General features: G+C 43.7%; 1 protein-coding gene across 1 annotated transcript in view; it reads right to left on the bottom strand.

Annotated features, from left to right (window-relative positions):
• Ankh (ANKH inorganic pyrophosphate transport regulator) overlaps positions 1-19,955 on the bottom strand; it is a 116,676-nt gene that overhangs the window by 42,213 nt on the left and 54,508 nt on the right. The window contains exon 2 of the mRNA XM_042695180.1: positions 1,372-1,588. Within this exon, the coding sequence (XP_042551114.1) occupies positions 1,372-1,588 (217 nt within the window). The remainder of the gene's footprint in view (positions 1-1,371; positions 1,589-19,955) is intronic.

The following is a 19,955-nucleotide window of genomic DNA, read 5'->3' as shown; positions in this document are numbered from 1 at the left end:
GCATATACTATCTTTAGAAATGGCCTAGATTATATATAGCTGCAGAAAGACTGGCAGTTTCAGGAACAAATTGAGAAAAAGAAAGGCATCTTTACCTTCCTACCTATCTTCCCTCTGAATGAGGCTTTGAGTACAGAGAAAATGATCAATATCAACACTCTGGCTGAATAATTTCATTAGCAGAGTGGCTCTCTTCCACATAGCTCTTAGAACGAAATTCGATGCCATGTTAAAGAGGAAAACCACAAAGGCCATGCCCTATTAACTTTGAGATTACAGTGATGTGAATAAACATCAGCTGCCTGGGAATACACTGAGTGGTTTGGATTAATCCTTTATTTGCTGCTGACATCCAGGTGTCTCACACAGCAGGTACAACAGTAGGGCTCATAGTGGGAAATGAAGTGATATTCACAGTGTCTTACCAACTGGCTCCAGCATACGTGGGACTTAATTTTTAGCCTTACAAGTATGCAAAGAAGCAGGGGAACATTCTGAAATAAAGGCCTTGTAGTTTCAGAACCACCAAGAAGACTGGAAGGAAAAGCCAGCCTTGAGGAAATGTGTTCCCAAGGCCTTGCTCCCCTGAAGGCAGTAAGTACCAGCCAGCTTCCCATTTCATGGAAAGAATGCTTTGACCAAAGCCATCAGTCTTGTTTGTGACTAAATCAGCAAAGAGAAGCACTAGAACAAATTAATTTTAACAAATAAAACAACCTGCCATTTGTTCACAGTATCAGTAGGATCCATTAAAAAATAATCCTTCCTACTTTTATTCTAGGATCAATAATTAGTACAGTGCATGTGCGCCGCTACTAAAAGTCTGTGCTTTGTTGTTGTTGTTGTTGTTGGGGTAGTAGGGCTTGAACTCAGGGCCTGAGCACCGACCCTGAGCTTTTTCACTCAAGGCTAGCATTCTACCACTTTGAGTTATAGAAACACTTCTAGTGTTGTTCTGGTGGTTAATTGGAGGTTAGAGTCTTACACACTTTCCTGCCTAGGTTAGCTTTGAACCATGATCCTCACCTCTCAGCCTCCTGAACAGCTAGGATTACAAATGTGAGCCACTAGCACCCACTGGATGTGCTATTTTGTCCATCTTCTAAAATGCTATTTCTAGGAGCAATCATCTATTAATCAAATCACTCCCTCCCCAACTTTGGGAGCCAGAGACACAAAACTACAGCTTTCCAGTAAGATAAATTTATTTGCTAGAACTAAGAACATGACCACCATTCCTTCCACCCACGAAAATTTCCATGAGGGATGGTTCAGTTAAGAAATCACTTATTCCAGTAACTGTAAGTCAATTAGGAGGAATTAAAATAATGGCCACAAAGCCAGCAGCTTTAGTGACCATCAAAGCCTTACCTATCAGGGTATGGAAGACAGCTGCTATGGCACCAGCCACCACCATACACAGGACGGCTTTGGTCCTGTCTCGCTTGCTGTTCACAAACACCAGGCCCACATTTTTGAAGTCACTCATGGGTCCTGTGAAGAACTTCATCAAGGAGTACGCCAGCCCATAGCTGGCTAGCATCTCGACAGCATCTTCCTTCACAGCCGCAATGCCCCGGTTCAAGGCCTGCCAAGGGAGAGAGAAATACTCAGAGCATTAGAAAGGGGGAAACCACAGAAAAGTAAGCATGACACTCAGCAGATCATAGCTGGGCAAGTTCAAGGCCAGCCTGAGCTACATAGTGAGACCCTATCCCAGTAAACAAACCAATACCTCTAACCTATCACATCTGCATCTGCATAATGGAAACACATTCTGGAGGTGCAGCAAGTGGTTTATATCAATGGGTGACATTTTCTTTAAAGTAGGCATGCATGCGTGTGTGCATGTTGTGTGTGTGTGTGTGTGCTCGTGCATATGCATGCATGCCTGCTCACATGTGCACCAGTAAACGTCTGTGCATGTTCTATATAGGGATCCTCACAGCACAGAGTCCTCTTTTATGAGAAAGAATTTTATGCTATCAGTGGATGGTGACTATAACTTGCAATACAATCCTGAGTTCTGGATAGACAAATACAGAGGAAAAGAACACCTTTAGACAGAACACATGGTTTATTATCTTATATTTGTGCAGGGCAGTAAATGTCCCTGTACAAGCTAGGCAGGCATTCTACCACGGAGCCACATCCCTAGTCTCAAATGGCAGGTATCCATCATCACAGAGTCAGATTTTAAAAAAATGACACCATAATACCTTTGCCCGCCACGTCAGTACTCCAACAGGGCCTCACTGATAGCTACAAAACCCATTATATCTCTGCGGATTAACTTAAAAAAGATATATTTTTCTGGTCTCCTCTGCCTCTCACTTTCCTCTGTCTCTCCTATTTTTATTTTTATCATCTTTAGGTAGTGCTCTCATTTTTTTTTTTTTTTTTGGTGTGTGCTGGTATCAGTGTTTGAATGCAGAGACTCATACTCAGCGTTCTTGTTCACATGTGGCACTTTACCCCTTGAACCATACCTCTAGGCCAATGTTTTGACAATTAATTGGAAATGGAATCTCACACACTTTCTGCCTGGCTGGCTTAGAACTGCCTCAGCTTTCTGAATAGCTAGGACGGCAGACATGAGGTACCAGAATCTGGCTGCAATCTTTTTTTTTTAAATTAAGCAAATAGTGGCTTATAATTTTCTTTACAATGACTGTGATACTTGTCATATTCCTTGGTATGAATATACACAACACTGTGGGTGCTTGAAAGAGTGGATACAATAAATTCAAGAATAAATCTTCAAATACACAGAATGAAGAGCTGTAACTCATACTGTATCACAATGAAAGATACCCAAGTAATTATATTTCATCGACTCTAATATGCTGTATCAGTTGTAAGATAGACTATTAGTTTATATGCCACTAAGAAAGTAAAAAAATACCTCCAGTTAAAATTGGATGTACTTTGTTCCTAAACTGTATCTACATTGCAGATATGGTAACACAGAGGGAAAATGTGACTCAGAACTGAGAGAGGAGTTCCACTGATAATGGGCTCTCATTCCAAAGGCTGGGTCAGGATGCCATCTCTAATACAATTCACTGGCAGTCTGTTCAGCACAGGCACAGGAGTCATACTGGCCAGGAACACTCCCGGCTTTCAAATTCTTCACTTGTACTTAGTTTCATTCACTTCCTACAACACAACACTGACAAATACAGTGAATCTTTAATATAGTCAAACATTCTTAACAAAACACTGAGGGGGGAAGTATTTGTACAGGAAAATACCACTCTAACAGCAGTAGAAAAATCCAGAATAAAAGTGTATGATAGCAATTGGAATTTATTATCATTCTGACTACTGTATACCCTTTGATAATTCTTTCCAATAACATCTCAAATTCTTTTTCTCCTTTCTAGTAATGACTTGGAACTTGCTTTTTAAGGCAGTCTTCTAGCGATGTCTTTTTTTTTTTTTTTTTGTGATCCAAGCTGATCAAATACCCTAACTCCAAATCAAAATGAAAACCAAGGAACTCACTGATAATAAATCCTGCTGTTTAATAGATTTACCCAGGGGGAGGGTTCCTGTTATGCATCATGGCTGAACACCTGATCATTTACTTTGGGACTTGGTAGTTGGTGATGCTGGCTCCCATTCAGACTCCAGATCTTGCAGTGCCCTCAGCCCCGGGGCTACAGTCACAGCTGCCTGCTTTACAGCCAAGAACCCCCAGACACTCTGCAGGTGTGAACCACATCTGACATCCCAGCATAGGAAGCCAAGGACTGGTGGACACAGGGTGTAAGTGGTCATAGGTAGGCCATTCTACAGCTCCTCCTCCAGAGTTCCCCACCAGGTCCAGGGAAGCAGTCTCCAGAGGGGATCAATCCTTGCTTAACTTTTCCCCAGAGCCTTAGCCCACAGGCTCCTCCTTTTCTCCCAACAGCCCTCGCTCCTTTCATCACAATGCATGAGATCCACACACAGGCTCTGCTTCCAGACAACGGAGCTAGGACAGCTTCAAATTACTCATCTCACACACCAAGAATCTGTTCAGTTCGTTCTCTTTCCCATTCTCCCCGAAGTCTATGAGGGTGAATTGTTTACTTGTCTTTGGATTGCTTGAAAGTGAGTTCTAATTTAAATGGCATCTACTATTTAGCACACATTGCAAAAGCCCCTCAGAGTGCTGGTCACCTGGCTGCCTGGCAAAACTCTACTGTTGGCTAAAAAGACATGGGCGCTGTGGGGCAAGCGCTGCAGAGCTTTCATCTCCACCAACAGTTTCTTGATGGGAGCCCTCACCCTGGCGAGGGCTGCGGCAGTGGGAAGCAGGAAGGCTCAGGTAATGATAGCTCTGTCTGCAGGACGGGGAGGGGAAGTTTCATTTAGCTCAACAATTATGGTAATTTGAGGACAGAGCACAGGGTGCCGAGGCGTGCAGACTTGGGCTAGAATCAGCTTCCACCACCCAACTGCGGAATGACCCCAGAGACTCATTTTCCCAGAAATAACCCAACAGATCAGAGCAGGGCTGTAGGCAGGTAGAGTATAGGCCATTGAGTTTTTCTCCCCCTCTCCCCTCCATTCCTTCCCTCCGCACCTTCTGTTTGTGCTGGTACTGGGGCTGGCACTCTTGCTGGACCTTTTCATTCCTGCCACTTAAGCCAAGCCTCAAATTCCATCTTTTCATTGGTTGGTCAGAGATAAGAATCTCCGAATCTCCAGGATTTGTCTGCCCTGGGCTGGCTTTGAACGGTGATTCTTAGATTGCAGTCTACTGAATAGCTAGGATTATAGGCATGAGGCAGCCAGCACAACACAGGAAAGTTCACTATTTTCTATAAAAAAAAGTTTAGCATTCATACTAATTTTTTACATTTATTTTTATTGCTCTGAGGGTTACAGGAGTAAAATTGGTTGTGGGGCTTGAACTCAGGGCCTGGATGCTGTCCCTGAGCTCTTTCACTCAAAGTTAGCACTCTACAACTTTGAGCCACAGTGCCACTTGCAGTTTTCTAGTGACTAATTGGAGAGAAGAAACTCATAGACTCTCCTGCTGGGGCTGGCTTTGAACCACAATCCTCAGATCTCAGAATCCTGAGTAGCTAGGATTATAGGTGTGAGCCACCAGTGTCTGGCCCTACTATTTTTTTTTTTTTTACAAAAGAATTTTACCTTTTAATTATGAGATGTTATTGCTTATAGGATACAACTATTTGATGTTTATAACAATCACATCTAATATAGGCATTATATGAAGGAAAAAAATCCATTCTGGTTTCTAAAATCTTTCAAATGCAAGAAAAAATGTGTGAGAGTTGAGGACATGAACTACATGTTACTAGAAGTTTTGTGTTCCCACTGATACCAAGTATTTCTTCCAATTTGTCTCTTCTTAAGTTCATGATATTCTTCTGATACCAAAACAGTAGCTCACTATGGGGTCTAGATAGACCTGTGGAGTTATTCAACACTTTGTCCTCCTTTTACCACCTCTAAGGTAATTTTATTCTAGTTTATGACTTCATTTGCACACTTAACTTTTTAACCTTCCCAGAACTTATGGAACAAAATGCATTTGGAAGAAACATTCTGTATAAAGCATCTCCTGTCCATTTATTTGTGATGGTTTCTTACCAGTTATGAGGCTCTTCCGGGTCCTTTGGTCATGCATCATCTCTCTCTGTTTACTTTGGTCTTTCTTCCTAGCATGTTCACTACTTGAAGCATGATCTGACATTATCTGCTGCAGTGGGCATCAGTCCTACCTGGGTGTGAGCTCCAGGGGAGCTCAGCCGTGCATTTCACTGCTCTGTCCCCAGACCCACAGCATGGCGGACATGACAGATGACGGACAGATGAAAGAATGAAGCAAACTATACACAAGCATTAGCTGCGATAGACATGGAGGAAATGAATGAGCCAACGGATTTACATAGACAAGGGGGCCCTGTGTGGAGGTGACAGTGGAGCTGACAGTCAAGGAACCTTCTAGTTCCTTGAAGGAGGCAGCTGGAAGAGGAGCTGGAAGAATGCAGAGAAGGAATAGGAGGAGGCAGAAGACGTGGAGAGGAGACAGGGCAAGCTTGGAAAAGCAGGCGATGCTAGGCTCATTCTCGATCAGGTGGACAGTATTATGTCTTGTGCTGAGACTAGCAAGCATTCATGAAAGGTCCTGGCAGAGGCAAGACAGGTACTCATGTCAGCATGAGATCTGTGGGAATGTAGACCAAGGCAAGGTGTTGGCATGGGCAAGGTGGGGGACAGAAGTAGAGTGACTGGAGAATGTTCTGGAAGCAGCCAGATCTAGAGATGGACTACATGATGGGTGTGAGGAAAAGAGAGAAGTCTAGAATGACTGTTGAATTTTTTGGCTTGAGTCCCAAGGGGAAGAGTGATATTACCGAGATGGGTGTGAGGGGGAGGGGAGGTTTGAGATGTAGGTTAGAATTCCAAATAGAGCCAGGTGCTGGCTCACACTTGTAATCCTATATACTCAGGAGGCTGAGAATCACAGGGGAAGCCAGCCTGGGCAGAAAAATCTGTGAGACTCTCATGTGCAATTAACCACTAGAAAACCAGAAGTGGAGCTGTGACTCACATGGAAGAACGCTACTACCCTTGAGCAGAAAAGCTCAAGGACAGTGCCTAGCCCCACTGCCAACCAACCTTCCCCCCACCAAAAAAAAAGAATCGCAAATAGAGAAGCAAGAGGTGGTCTGGAGAGTCAGGAGCAGTTAAAAAGCCAGAGGACTGCACGGGAGCATCCAAGGATATAGACAGAGGGGGAAGAGAGCCCCACACATGTCCGGAAGTGCTTGCCTTTGGTGCCACGCTGGCATGTGACTCTTATGTTCCAGTGGTGAGCTGCATGTTTCTAGCAATGCAGCGCTCAGCCTACCAGCACCTCTAGGAAGACCAGGAGCAAGGAAGCTGTCACGGCCAACGAGGAAGACCAGTCAAAGCCTTGAAAGCCAGCGCAAAGAGCATCTAGATTCTCTGCCGGATGAGTGAGGGCTTCAGGATGAATCTGGCCCAATATGTTCCTAAGCGATGAGACTATTGGTTGCTTACAGGCATGTCCCTAAACCTCCCCTAGTTTCCCAGACAAAGACGCTCTGCTTCACATCAGGGCCACACCTAAACAGTGCTCTGGCCCCTGTAAGTACGAGGCTGCCCCTTAACCACAGCCGGTTCTCGTCCCAAGGGGATGACCTAGTTCTTCCCATGCTTCAGACCCCAGTGCAGGTGGCTTGTAGACACGTGACGTCTGACTTCAAAGCACACCTGCTTCCAGCCAGCTCTGGGTGGCTCGTTCATATCTTCTATCTCCTGGTGTGTTCCAGGGTCATGGTGTTCTGATGTGTGCGTTCTTTCTTTTTCTTTTCTTTTTTTTTAAAAAAAATATTTTGTTTTTCCACAGTTAAGTTGCAAAACCACAGGATATTAAGAAATATTTTTAAAAAGAAAGTCCCAGGAAATGGCTACCAAATCCCACAGGTATGAACAGATCTTTCTGGCATGAAACTGTCCAGATCAGTAAATACTAAAAGATTTCCTGACATGTTAAATTTGGAGTCTGGAGACCAGACAAATCTCAGTGCTACTGACTGAGATGCATCAGGGCAAGTGGCTGTTTCCCCCCAACCCTGCCTCTCCTTCCATATTGATGGTGGCATAAGCAGCTTTGCAGAGGTAGGGAGGAAGGTGAAGGGAACCCTCCTGCCTTTCTTCCTTCCAGTTTCTCTCCTGGCTAGGAAGCCTGGGAGCTCTGAAAGTGTAGAGAGCTTATTTTTGTGGGCTCAGTACAAAGACTGAGTCCATGAGCCGCAAGCACAGCTATGGCAACAGAGCGAGGTCCATTAGTCTGATTCCCCTGGCCTCTGATTGACACTGTTGCTTTCCATCCTGCCTGTGGTTTCAGCTGTGGTTTACGTGGCCGGTGTGAGCACCCAGAGGTCCTGCACAAATACGCATGCAGTGTCCTGCCTGACCACACTCCTCACGTACCGCTGTCCCCCGCAGGGTGACCCTGCACAGCCTCTGGGTGGAGGAAGCCCTTGAGGGGCTCAAGCTTCTGGACAGGAGAAGAGGAAGGTAGGAGGAAGGAAAGAGCGCTGCAGCTGCTCTCTGCTTCCCATCCTGAGGGTGCTGCTGCGATCGCTTCTTTACTGCTCTCCCAGAAGCTTCCTGTGTCTCTGCGACTCCTGCCACCTAGCCACCTCCCATCCCATCCTATCTCCCCAACAGGATCCCTGTGGAATTCCAAATAGAAGAGTCAACCCTTTGGGTCAACCTGACCCATCTCTCTTCCCAGTTCCTTGACCTCCTCCACGTCAGTGGCCTTCTCTACCCAGGCTCCAGCCTCACCTTTGTTATTCATCTCTTTCAAGTCTCAATGGAAACCCAATGGGTACAGGTGGGGTAGGACTGGATACAGTCTTCTGCCACACCAGATGTTCCTCCCACTGCATCCACTCTTAAGGTCACTGAATTTCAAATCATGTCTGAAATCTCCAACCTAAGGTTCACTCGTTACAGACCAGTGCTGCTCTCATCTGTAGACTTCTCCTAGGCCTTTGACAGAGTCACAAATACAACATGGTGTGCAGCTACTCCACAGGGCTCACCGCTGCCCTGCCAGCCACCTCCTCTCTTCTATCCCTTCTCTCAGGATTTCTGGGCCACCTAGTTCCTTCTAACTCAGCAGAGAGCTTCACCTCCTACTTCATTTCTAACAAGGAATCCAAGGTAGAGGCTGGATTTCTCAATAAAAGTCTGTCTTAGGCGGGCGTAGGGGTGCATGCCCATCACCTTGGAACTCACAAGATTATGAGTTGGAGCCCAGCCGAGGCTGTGTAGTATTCAGCCTGGACTATCCAGTGAGACGTTTCTAAAACCAACCAACGAACCCAAATCCATTCCAAGCCCTCCTTAACGGAAAGGCCCGTCTGACCATGAGCCCTGGACTACCCATCCAAGGCTGGGCAAAGAGCGTTGCTCAGTTCTACCATTTTCCTCTCTTTGCTACTTGACTGCCACCTTCCTGTCGATACTGATCCACCTCCTCCATCTCGAAAGGATTTTGTCTCTGGACTCCATACTTCCTCACCAGCAGCTTCTTTCTCGCCTTCCCTGACCTCCAGGCCCCAAGGCTGTCCTTTCCAGCTGAGCTGTAGTCACTGTCCACTCAGCCGCCCAGCTCACCATCTACTATTCCTTGAGGTAGGGACTGGACTGGCTTGCCACCAGTTTTCCTGAATCTACTGAGGACCATGAATAACTGAACTCAGGATAGGAACAAAATGCACACATTAACTGTGGCCTATAACTTTAAAATCCTCTGTTGGTTTGGTCTTCTGGGTAAGAAAAAAAAAATTTTTTTTAGAAGCGTCTACAGACTTAAACTGTTATCAAAATGGTAACCGTATGAAATTTAAGCAAATAATTTGTTCTCTTTTTTTCTACTTCCTTTGGGTGGCAATTGGAATATTGGACAAATTGTTCTTAAGAAGTCAAGGCAAGTCCTGTAGCAGAAGTTAGCTGCTTAGATTCAAAGGATAAGACCGTCATTTCTGACCAGACCCTGGATAAACTAAAAGAACTCTGACAGGGCTGAGTCTGGGGCTGGGCCGAGTATGGGGCTGGTAGAGCACTTACTTAGCATAGTGTACTTGAGGCCCTGGGTTCAAACACTGCAGAACAGACAAAAAAAAAAAAAAAAAGATGGTGAGTGTGTCACTGACCAGACCACAGTGCCAGGCTCCACATTCTTAAAGATGGGTGCTTGGGAGGGCATTAGGGCATGCAAGAAAGATGGCTGCATAATCTGGGAAGTTCTGAGAGCTCTGTGGACCTGATCCTGTACTGTCACCCATGGCCAGATGGGGAAGTAATGATCATGTTCTTCCTAAGGAACGTTTCCAAAGTCTTCTGCAGCAAGGTTGCTGTAGAAATGAGCATCATTCTCTTAAATAACAAGCGATTATTATATGAAACACTGAAGCCCCCACTAAAAAAAAATTTAAGTAAGACAAATACTTCCTTTAATTGCTACATCCTGGATTAGAGGAGGCAGCTAGACCTAAGGGCTGGGCAATCGTTTTGTCTTGCTGGGAAATAGTCCAGATCATCTGCTAATCCTTTGATAAAAGACTCCTCTGTCTATCGCTTCCATGTCTCTGACATCCCTTAAACTGGCCATTTCAGCAGGTGAAATGCAGTTTAAAAATCTTTCTTAAACCCAACATCTTTAGAAAGGTGACATTTGTAGAAGTGTGGGAAACTCTGAAGTCTACGTCTAGGCGGGGACACTGACGGGACAGGGAGAAACAGCCATTTTGGATTATAATCCTTTCTCTCGGAGTCTGGGTTCCTGTAATTTTCCACTGTTATTGTTCTGTTTGTCTGTATTTTAAAAAGTGGTTTGGGTTAAATTAGATCATTTGTCTTCCCGGTAGTTTTCCAGCTCTGTTTTGTTTTCTCAAGGATCTATACTGCTCTAAATGAGACAACTTCCCTCTGTTTAGCTGGAGCTCCAGCCAAGAACCCGACACCCACACATGAGGTTGTGGTTTCAGGAGTGCAGAAGTCAAATGAGCCCATTCTCTTTAGAAGTCAAAGTCACTGCTCTGCGCGGGGTCCATATTTAGTCTTTCCTGAAATCCCAGGATGAGTCTGGCTATGACACTGGTGCTCTGTGTCACTTCCCAAACCTGGAGGAGAGAGTCTTTAAAGAACAGAGACAATCTTCAGAACAGAGTATGACAAAGCCACGGCTAACTCAAGTGTTCCCATGTCTCTAAGGAAATAAAAACCATAGTTTGGGATGCTCTCTGAATCTGAAAATATGTTCATTTTAGGTTCATTATAGAAGAAATGTCTTCTTTATAGGGAAAATTTCAGTGTCACAGAACCCTTCTTAAGTCCTCCCTGTCTTTCATTTAGATATAAACCTTACTACCTGGCCAATTCAGCTGTAATTCAAGATGGCAGAAGGCTTGACAAAGAGGTATTATTGTGAAAATTCCAGAGTTCTTACAAAAGCCAAAGGCTTCCTGTGCCACTTAAGAATCTGCTTTTTCCTTACCTTCACCTCATATATGAACTCTAATTGAAATACCTATATTCCTGATTGGTTCTGGGATCACCATATTTCCTGGTAATTTTCAATACTTAGGAAGATAAAAAGTCTCTGAATGATATTTCTTGGTTGATAGCTCAAGACCATGCCCACTCATTTCAGAACTGAGTATATATTACATTTAATAATAACAACAACAGCACAGGTGGTGCATGCCTGTAATCCTAACTACTCAAGAGACTGACATTTGAGGCTCACGGCTCAAAGCCATCCTGGCCAAGAAAGTCTGTGAGACCCTTAGCTCCAATTAATCACAGAAGAGTTAGAAGAGGAGCTATGGCTCAAGTGGTAGAGCACTAGCCTTGAGGAAAAAGGAGCTTAGGAACATTGCTCAGACTGAGTTTAAGAAGCACACAAGCAAGCAAACAACTCCATAAACAATAATCTGGAATAAAAGGCTGACTCTGAGACCTTAGACGTCTACCAGCTCTCCACATTCACTCTCTCCCTACTTGCTAACAGAATTCCCCCTCATTACTCTAGTACTTCACCTTGGCTGCTGATCTCTGAGCCACTCAGAATCTCCAGCCCCCATTTTGGACTCAACGCAACACTGAGAAGCGTCGCCTATCACCGTCTCTTGAATCAAGTGAAGATGCATTTGTGTTTGCCCCTAGCAAATCCAATGACACCAAAGGACGTTGCTCCAAGTATCTGTGCAGCTCCCTCTCACTGAGGCCTTGCTCCTGGTAGATGCTGTTCTAAGAGCATCACTTATCCTGATGACGCAGAGCTTGGGGTTTTACTTTAAGGTATTGTAAGTGGTCCCATTTTTTGCCTAAAACCAGTTCTTTCAGCATAAAGGTCTAGCCACCAAGTCAAAGAAAACTTTTGGGTAGACTTTTTTTTTAATAAAAAAATCCCATGAATCCTTAAGTAAAGGTTGTTTTTAAAAGAAGTTCTATCTGACAAGATGTGCAGCATTTGACCATGCCAAGAAAACAGAAATCGAGGAAGAAACCCGGTCAATTACATTCTGTAACAGCACTGTGAACTTGGTGAAAGTTCAGAACCTGTGAACACAGCCCATAAGGGCTGATGGGCAAATCCCAGCGCCTGCCCAGCTCGCCCCCTCCATGTCCTCCCCCCTCATGCCGGGATTGCTAAGAGGCTTGCTGCTGCTGCCTCCCCAGGGTCTGGACAGCCGGCGGCTGCTTCCACACGCGGTGACGAAGGCATCATCCCAGTTTGTCTCATGTGTCGGATGCTCCAGTTCGCTTCTCAGCACATTTATTTCTATGAGTGTGGTGGGGGGTGGGGTGGGTGAGAGTCAGGATTCACTTTGGGGAATTACACAATGGGCTCACACTACTCTGCCTTGTGAATGAGCTGTAAGGGTCCGGGGCTTCTGATTTGAAGACTCGTAGGGGAGTGAGAGTTACAATACACCACTGAACAACTTAGATCATACAGACCATGACTAAGAATCAGTAACATGGATTGTAATGTAAGATGTAGCACTGTAGCGCAAAATAGAGCAGTCCTGCCCTGCACACACGGGGCCCCCATATGTACACATGCTCATGCACACACACAGGCCCAAACACTTCAGGAACAATGCTAACAGCCCTGTAACAAAGCCATTTTCAGGGTTTGCAGTTCACAGAGGCTTGGCATCACCTCCCCCCCCCCCCCCCCCCAACACACCCATCTCTCCACTGCTGCTACTTTAGGTAAAGTAAACTCATCTTGCTGAAGTAAGCTGCCTAGACGTAGTACAGGAAGGAACAAAGGACATCACCACGGCACCTGCAAATCAGGAAAGCATTTAGAGGGTGTCATTAGCTGCAGCAGATATTTGAGACTATTTCACAAATTAATTTTGTATTTACAACTATGACCTTGTTTTATGCCTAATATTTTGCACATCAAAAAAAAAAGTGGTCTAACAAAGGACAAGCCTAGAAGAAAAGATGGAGAACATTAAAATGCTCTTACATAACATAAAAACAGGTCAATGAATATTTATTTTCCCCCTTCAGTTATGCATGCATAATAGATGAGCAGAGCTGGGTGTAAGGGGCATACACCTGGAATCCCAGTATTTGGAAGGGTGAGGCCGGAGGATCCTGAGTGTGAGGCTAAACTGAACAACAAAGAGAGACCCTGTCTCCAAACACCAAAACCAGACAGATATATGAATAGCAAATCCAGATACAGAGCTTCATTCCAAAACCCTACTGCCATCTTGGACTTTTACCTTTGAAAATTAGAGCAGCCCTTGCCCTTTGACCTTCATGTCTGAGAGGGCAAAGGGGATCCAGGGAAGGAGACACCTTCATCCTTCTCTACTTTACTCTTAACACGCTGGGGTCAATGCTATAGCCCCTGAGCACGTATGATCATTCATCCCAGAAACAATGGTGCATCACAAGAAGAGTAACCTGCTATAGACGCGGCATCGCAAAGACTTGAACATGATGTTGCACATCCTCTGCTAGTTCTACCCAATGATGCTACAGCCGCAGGGCAACTAAGGGAAATCCCCAAGTTGTAGATGAGGTGGCTGAAAGACATTCCAAGGTTTTTGGTTTTTCTTTGGCGGTGCCAAACTGGGACAAGTGAGCCTAGCTGGCCTGGTGCTTTCTCCTCCCTGTAACACTAGATAGAAGACAGTGGAGGAGTGGCTAGGATGATCCATTAAAAGGCCTGTGAGCAGGCCCAGCACACTTAGGTAGTTCTGATACTGTGCTAAGAAACCCTCCACAAAGTGGGTAGAGAGTTTTTCTGTAGCTTCTGTTCATCTTTCTGGCAGGTTAAAGGCTGAAAAGAGCCAGCAAAGCTATCAAAAAATTTCTGCCCTAAGCCGGGCGCTGGTGGCTCATGCCTGTAATCCTAGCTACTCAGGAGGCTGAGATCTGAGGATCGCGGTTCAAAGCCAGCCCGGGCAGGAGAGACCGTGAGACTCCTATCTCCAATAAAACCACCAGAAAACCGGAAGTGGCGCTGTAGCTCAAGTGGTAGAGCTCTTGCCTTGAGCTGAAGAGCTGAGGGACAGTGCCCAGGCCCAGAGTTCAAGCCCCATGACTGACAAAAAAAAAAAAAAAAATTCTGACCTAGTAGGGTAATACGCTGGACCCATTATAGGTCTTGTATGATTTCTACTCATTCAGAATAGAGATTTGGAGTAAAGATTCCAAAGCAAAACCTAATACATATATGTACTAAATACAGCTAGTTAAAATGGAAATGAAAGCATTATTTAGGAAAATGATAATAATATATACGTGTCCTAGGAAAATAATATTCTTATCTTCTCTAGTCAATGTTTCACTATATGTTTATTACTTAAAAGTAATTAATGTCAAGGAAAAAAAAAGTAAAATTTAAAAGTTTTTCTTTCTCCATTTGTGATGGACATATATTCTGTGACTTACTAGACTGATAAATTTGTATGAATGATAATGAAATGAATAAATTGCCTTTCATCACAGCAAAGACAAAACCATAAAATTCTTGGGAATGATTCAACAAATAATCCTAAATGAAAACAAAATTTTATTGAAGCACATAAAAGCAAGAGTCAAATAAAATGAAGAAGCAAGCAAGCTACGTTTCTTGATGCGGAGACGTCATAAAACATGAGAGATCTCACTGAATTCAGCTGTGAAACTAGTGGAGTTTCTGCTTAATTCCAGTAATTTGAGTTTTCAGTTAGACCTAGACACAAAGGAGTTCTAACTTTATAGAGGAGAAAAGCCAAGAGGAATGCGGTGAAGCCCAGTGGTCGGAGCTGTTCTTACCCAATAGTTAACCACAGAGAAGAAGTTACAGAGGAAAACAGGGCGGTGGCTTTGTGCACACGAAAAGATACTCTGCATCAACAGAAATAAAATGAGGTTGTTGCATCAGATATGGAAAAAAAATAAATAAAAACAACTGGTAAAATGGAGTCCTAGCAAAGAGAAGGCATGACAGGTAATTTTATATAGTACTGATAGACATGTACACTGCTGTAACTTTCAGGGAACAGAACATGTCAGGAGGGATTACGATGAAAAGTGTACCAACTCCCTGATCCAGTACTGTAATCTCCTTTAGACGTCTATCTAAACAAAGCTACAAGACAGAATGGCATACGTACAAAGGCATTTGTCAAAGCATTCTCTGTAAGGGAAGAGAGCAGACAATTATCCAGCTGTCCAGCAACATGGGAAAGGCTAACAAATTATGATACATGTGAATCGCATATTCTCCATGTCAGCTACAAAGCATGAAGTGAAACTGAATGCATTGCACTACATGATACACTGTTAAGCAGAGATAAGCTGCACCTCCAACAATATAATGGATTCAGTTAAAAAACAAAAAAGAAAGATTCTAAAAGATGTGTAAGCAGATCTGTGTGCAGAGGGGGGGGGGGGAGAGAGAGAGAAAAGAAAGAGAGAGAGAGGCTGAGAGAGCTGGAGAATAATGCAAATCAAGCTGGAAATACTGGTTATTTTAGTAGACAAGGAAGAATGGAGGAAATATGTAACTTTATACACATCTTTATTGTTTTGCTTATTACAAAGATCAGATGCAACTTTCTTTAGTTTAAAATGATAAAAACCACAAGAACCATCATCAAAACACACATTAACGCAGTGTCTAATTTCCTAAGGTTTAAAGCCAAAAAATCACCCTTACCCCACCCCAGTCAATATTGACATGCAATTGCATGCTTTGAGTGGTGACCTGGACAGATATTTCCAGGTAGAATCCCCTCTCGTCCATCTTGCTTGAAAAACACCATGATTTCCAACAGTTTTAATCATAAGACTAAAACTAGGAGCTATGTTCTGGCCAAATGAGAGCTATGATACTCCCAAGCCTGTACTTTTGGGCATGAGAAAACAGGAATAACCAACTCATGCTGCTGCTTGTGTAAGCCCTTCATGACCTGTTCCCCCTTTTCTGACATCAATACTTAATTCCTGATTTGCCTGAAAATATATAAAGCAACAATCACAGTCTTTGGAGCAAAAGAACATTTGACCTGTTCTATGGGTCATTGCGGTTATAACTCCAATCTTTAAATCTCCCCAGAAATGTCACAGAATGACTTTCTATTATTTTCTGCCCATCCTTTGAGAACAAGGTCAAGGTCAGGTCATTCCCCTTCCAGGAATTCACTCTAACCAGTCTGAGTCCATGTTGCTGTTGATTCAGGTACTTTTAGCATATTTTATCATTTCTACAATTACTCCATTATCAATATAGACTCCGTGAACGTGGCATGTCTGGTGCCATGTGTGCTCCTGATCACGGCATATGACACAGTGCCCGCACTGCACTGTAAACTTTTTATGGCCACTGCATCATATACTTGGATCAGTAAAGACATGGTGTCAGGCAGATGTATTGTTCTTGCCCAGTGTATTGGCACGTTTCTTCCCATCCCAAGGATTAGGGCCTTTTTGTAGGATAATAAGGACACCCTCAAAAAGCTTCAGATGGAGGAGATGGGGAGAAGACAGGAGAAAGACACAGAGAAATACATACCAAAGGACCAGCACTGAACCAAGGCCCAGATAATAATACGCATAATAACAAGTCACTCAGATAGGATGATACTCCTAATTGACCAAATCAATAGAAAGGGAGCATTAGGACGAAGGCATTTGGAAGGCATCCTCAAAAGTGTTTCACATGTTCCTGATGTAGTTGGGGCTCTTTGGATATAATCAAATTCAAACACATTTGACATTATATAGAAAACAATATTTAGAATGTGAGCCTCAGAGTTAACTTGTTTGAGCAAGTGTCAATGTTGAAGCTTCCTATGACTTCAATGCTTATTTTTGATGCAAATGTAATCATCTCATTTTACATCTATGTCCCATACAGTTACTTCAAACTTACCCATTCTTGTGGGATGAAAATGCTAAACTCCCTTCCTAAACTCTTTTCCTCCAGTAGTTTGACTTGAGTTTTCTATTTTACTGCAAGAAAAAGGAATCCTCTTGGGTCATGTGTTAAACTTCAAAATATCCAGAGGTAGAAAGTTTGAGTTGCACTCCAAAGAAAAAGGATGATGAGAATCCTGGACTTTGAGTAGAGCACATACTTTCTATATAAAACTGTTGATGCTGAAATATGAGTTAGTCTGCTTAAAAGGAAGTTTTCTGCTACCCTCCTTTTTCAAAGCATGGAACAGGAGGCTTTTCTACAAGTTAAAGTGCATTAAAATCTTCCTCCCTGGTCTTTATGAAATTGAGTTCAAATATTTCTCCTTAACTATTTACTTTCACGTGAAGATGGAAATGAACTCAACAGATGAAATACGACAAGCTATGTTATCCCCTAGTTTTTAATCCTATTTGACACCTATGGAAGTTGAGACTAGTCCCATATGACTGGGTTACACATGTGCTTGGCTGATTCAAAAACTGAAGAATTCAAACAGAAAAACACTGATGGGGAAAAACAGGAAGTCCCAACTTTGAAAAACACCCAACCACCTTCCATGCAAACCACAAAAAGATTAGACAAACTAAGTTCATATTGACGTTGGCTGTGAATTCTAAAAAGGGACTGGACCTTAAAATCTATCTGGGATGAGACCAAATCACGTATTCACCAGCTCTTTTCTCTTCCTCTCTTAAAAAAATATGTTTTAAAGGAACTGCTAACAGAAACCTAAAACTATTTATTTTGCAAAGGGTGACATTGCTCAAGATGCATAGTACTCATAAACTAACGTGTTAAATTGAAGCCTCTTTGTACAACTGTTTGAAGATAATAGATATTCTGAGATCGGATTAGACTAGAAGAGGTAGATGAAGACTGCAGTGTACTCAGGACATCCTAGGTGGGCAGTGGGCCTGTGCGCGCACTTCTCCTAGGTGACCACATTTGATTTGATCCTCCTGAAGACACAGGGTTGGAAGAAATGCCCTACCTTATTTAGTTCTATGGAAGATGGAAAATCTGGGGCTCATAGGGAAGAATAATTTAGGAAAGGCCATAAAGCTACTTCGTAGTTTATTTTACAAAGCAGAATTGGAACTTTAGTCTCCAAATACTGCTAAGTGAACTGAAAAGCTTATAGGGATGAACCTGAGAGAAAAAAAAAATATCTCAATGTCCTTAATCAATCAATCAATCAATATATATATCAATGTCCTCAATCAATCACTCTGTAACTGTCTCATGTCGGGCAGATTAGGGTTAACTGATCATGATCCAATGGAACCAAGCCACCCCGCCTCTTGCTCTCCCTGAAGCAAAGCCTTCCAGTGGAGATGTGATGGATTAGAAATGTGACCCCCAAAACAGAAGCTCTGGCTCACAGAGTCCCCAAGACCCTCAGCAGACCTCAGCATGCAGGTTTGAATCGACAGCATGAAGACTTCTGGCATATGTAAAAATCTTTTGAAATTATTTACTTTTTTAGAAGAGCCATAGCTGATGGACAGAGTCAGTTCAAAAGTTAGTCCCTTGATGATCTGACACCCACATGGTGCCTTCGTGTGGTTTGGAACGGGGGAAGGGCAGGTGAATAGACAAGCTGTGTCTTCCACAAGTGACCGTGCTGACCCAACTGCTGAGATTGAATGCCTTTGGTCAATGAAGGAGAGAAATATCAACAAGAGGAACCGCAGGAGCTGCTTTGTGATGTTTTTTTCCTTTAAAAAACAGGGGAGCAAAATTATAGACTCAATGAAGCCATTCTAATGGTGCCTTCTCCTCCATGACCTTCGGTGTGGTCCTCCCGTTTCAGAAAGCCTGGGCTTCTTTTGATTTCCTTCATATATATATATATTTGATTTCCTTCATATATATATATACATATATATACATATATATATATATATATATATATATATATATAAACAACACAAAAAACAACATGGTACTCTTGTTTAAAAATTGAGACAAGAAATTGGTTTTGAAGAAGCAAAAGCAAGCAATCTCCTCATTACTGAGTATTTATCTCCTTCCATATGATGGGTTTAAAAGGAAATGTGCAGATGTGTCGTGAAGTGCTGGCTTTATGTGATCAAAAGCGGCTCTCAACGATGCCCCGGGCTGTCCGTCTCCCCATCCACGCTCACCCTCTACCACACAGAGGCTCCGGGGCATCTGGCCGGTCTGGCAAGCATACCATTAAGATCTGTTCAGACCTTACGGCGTGCCTGTTGCTGTCCAAGGCCAGGACCACAGAGCACGTCAACGAGGTTTAAAAAGTGGCCTCTGCCTTCACAGAGGTCACAGTAATAACAGGAGGAGGCCTGCAAAACCCAACCAGAAGGTTAAGAATGTGCTGTGTGTGCTGGGGGGGAGACAGAGAGGGGCCCTGGACCCAAGGTGAGGGAAGGTTGGGAGGTTTGAGTGGGGGTGGCAGCAGTGGCCGAGCTCAGCTTGCTGGGCGCCCAGGAAGGACACAGGGGAGTGGAAGGAAAAGAGATCTAGTAAGGCAGTCTGTGCACAGACTGGCTATGACAGGAGGCAGGAAGGACTGCAAGTCTGTGAGTTACAGGTCATAAAGACAGATGAGAATGTGCCTAAGGGACCAGAATGACAATAGAACAAACAGCGTAGCTTCATGACCCGTGCTGGCGGTGGGGAAGGAGGAAGGGAGCTCACACATAATCTAATGTAAGAAACACCCTGTGCCTTGTCTACCTCCATCACTGCTTCTCCTAGGTTTTTTTCCCTCTGAGGGTCAGGCTGCTAATATGAAGGTCAACAATGACCACTGGTTAAAGGGAAGGATTTCAGAGTTAGGAGCCAAGGAAGCAGCCTAGGGGTAGGAGGTAGGTGTCTCTCTGCCTGAGATTGGGTGCTGGGTAACACAGCTGAAAGCATTACCTGGGTGAACTGCCCATTCCTGAAGTAATAGGAGGTAAAAATA

The sequence above is a fragment of the Dipodomys spectabilis genome, unplaced genomic scaffold, assembly GCF_019054845.1.
Source record: "Dipodomys spectabilis isolate Male_0828 unplaced genomic scaffold, ASM1905484v1 ptg000179l, whole genome shotgun sequence".
Lineage (NCBI taxonomy): Eukaryota > Metazoa > Chordata > Mammalia > Rodentia > Heteromyidae > Dipodomys > Dipodomys spectabilis.
This window is presented reverse-complemented; position numbering and strand designations above follow the sequence as displayed.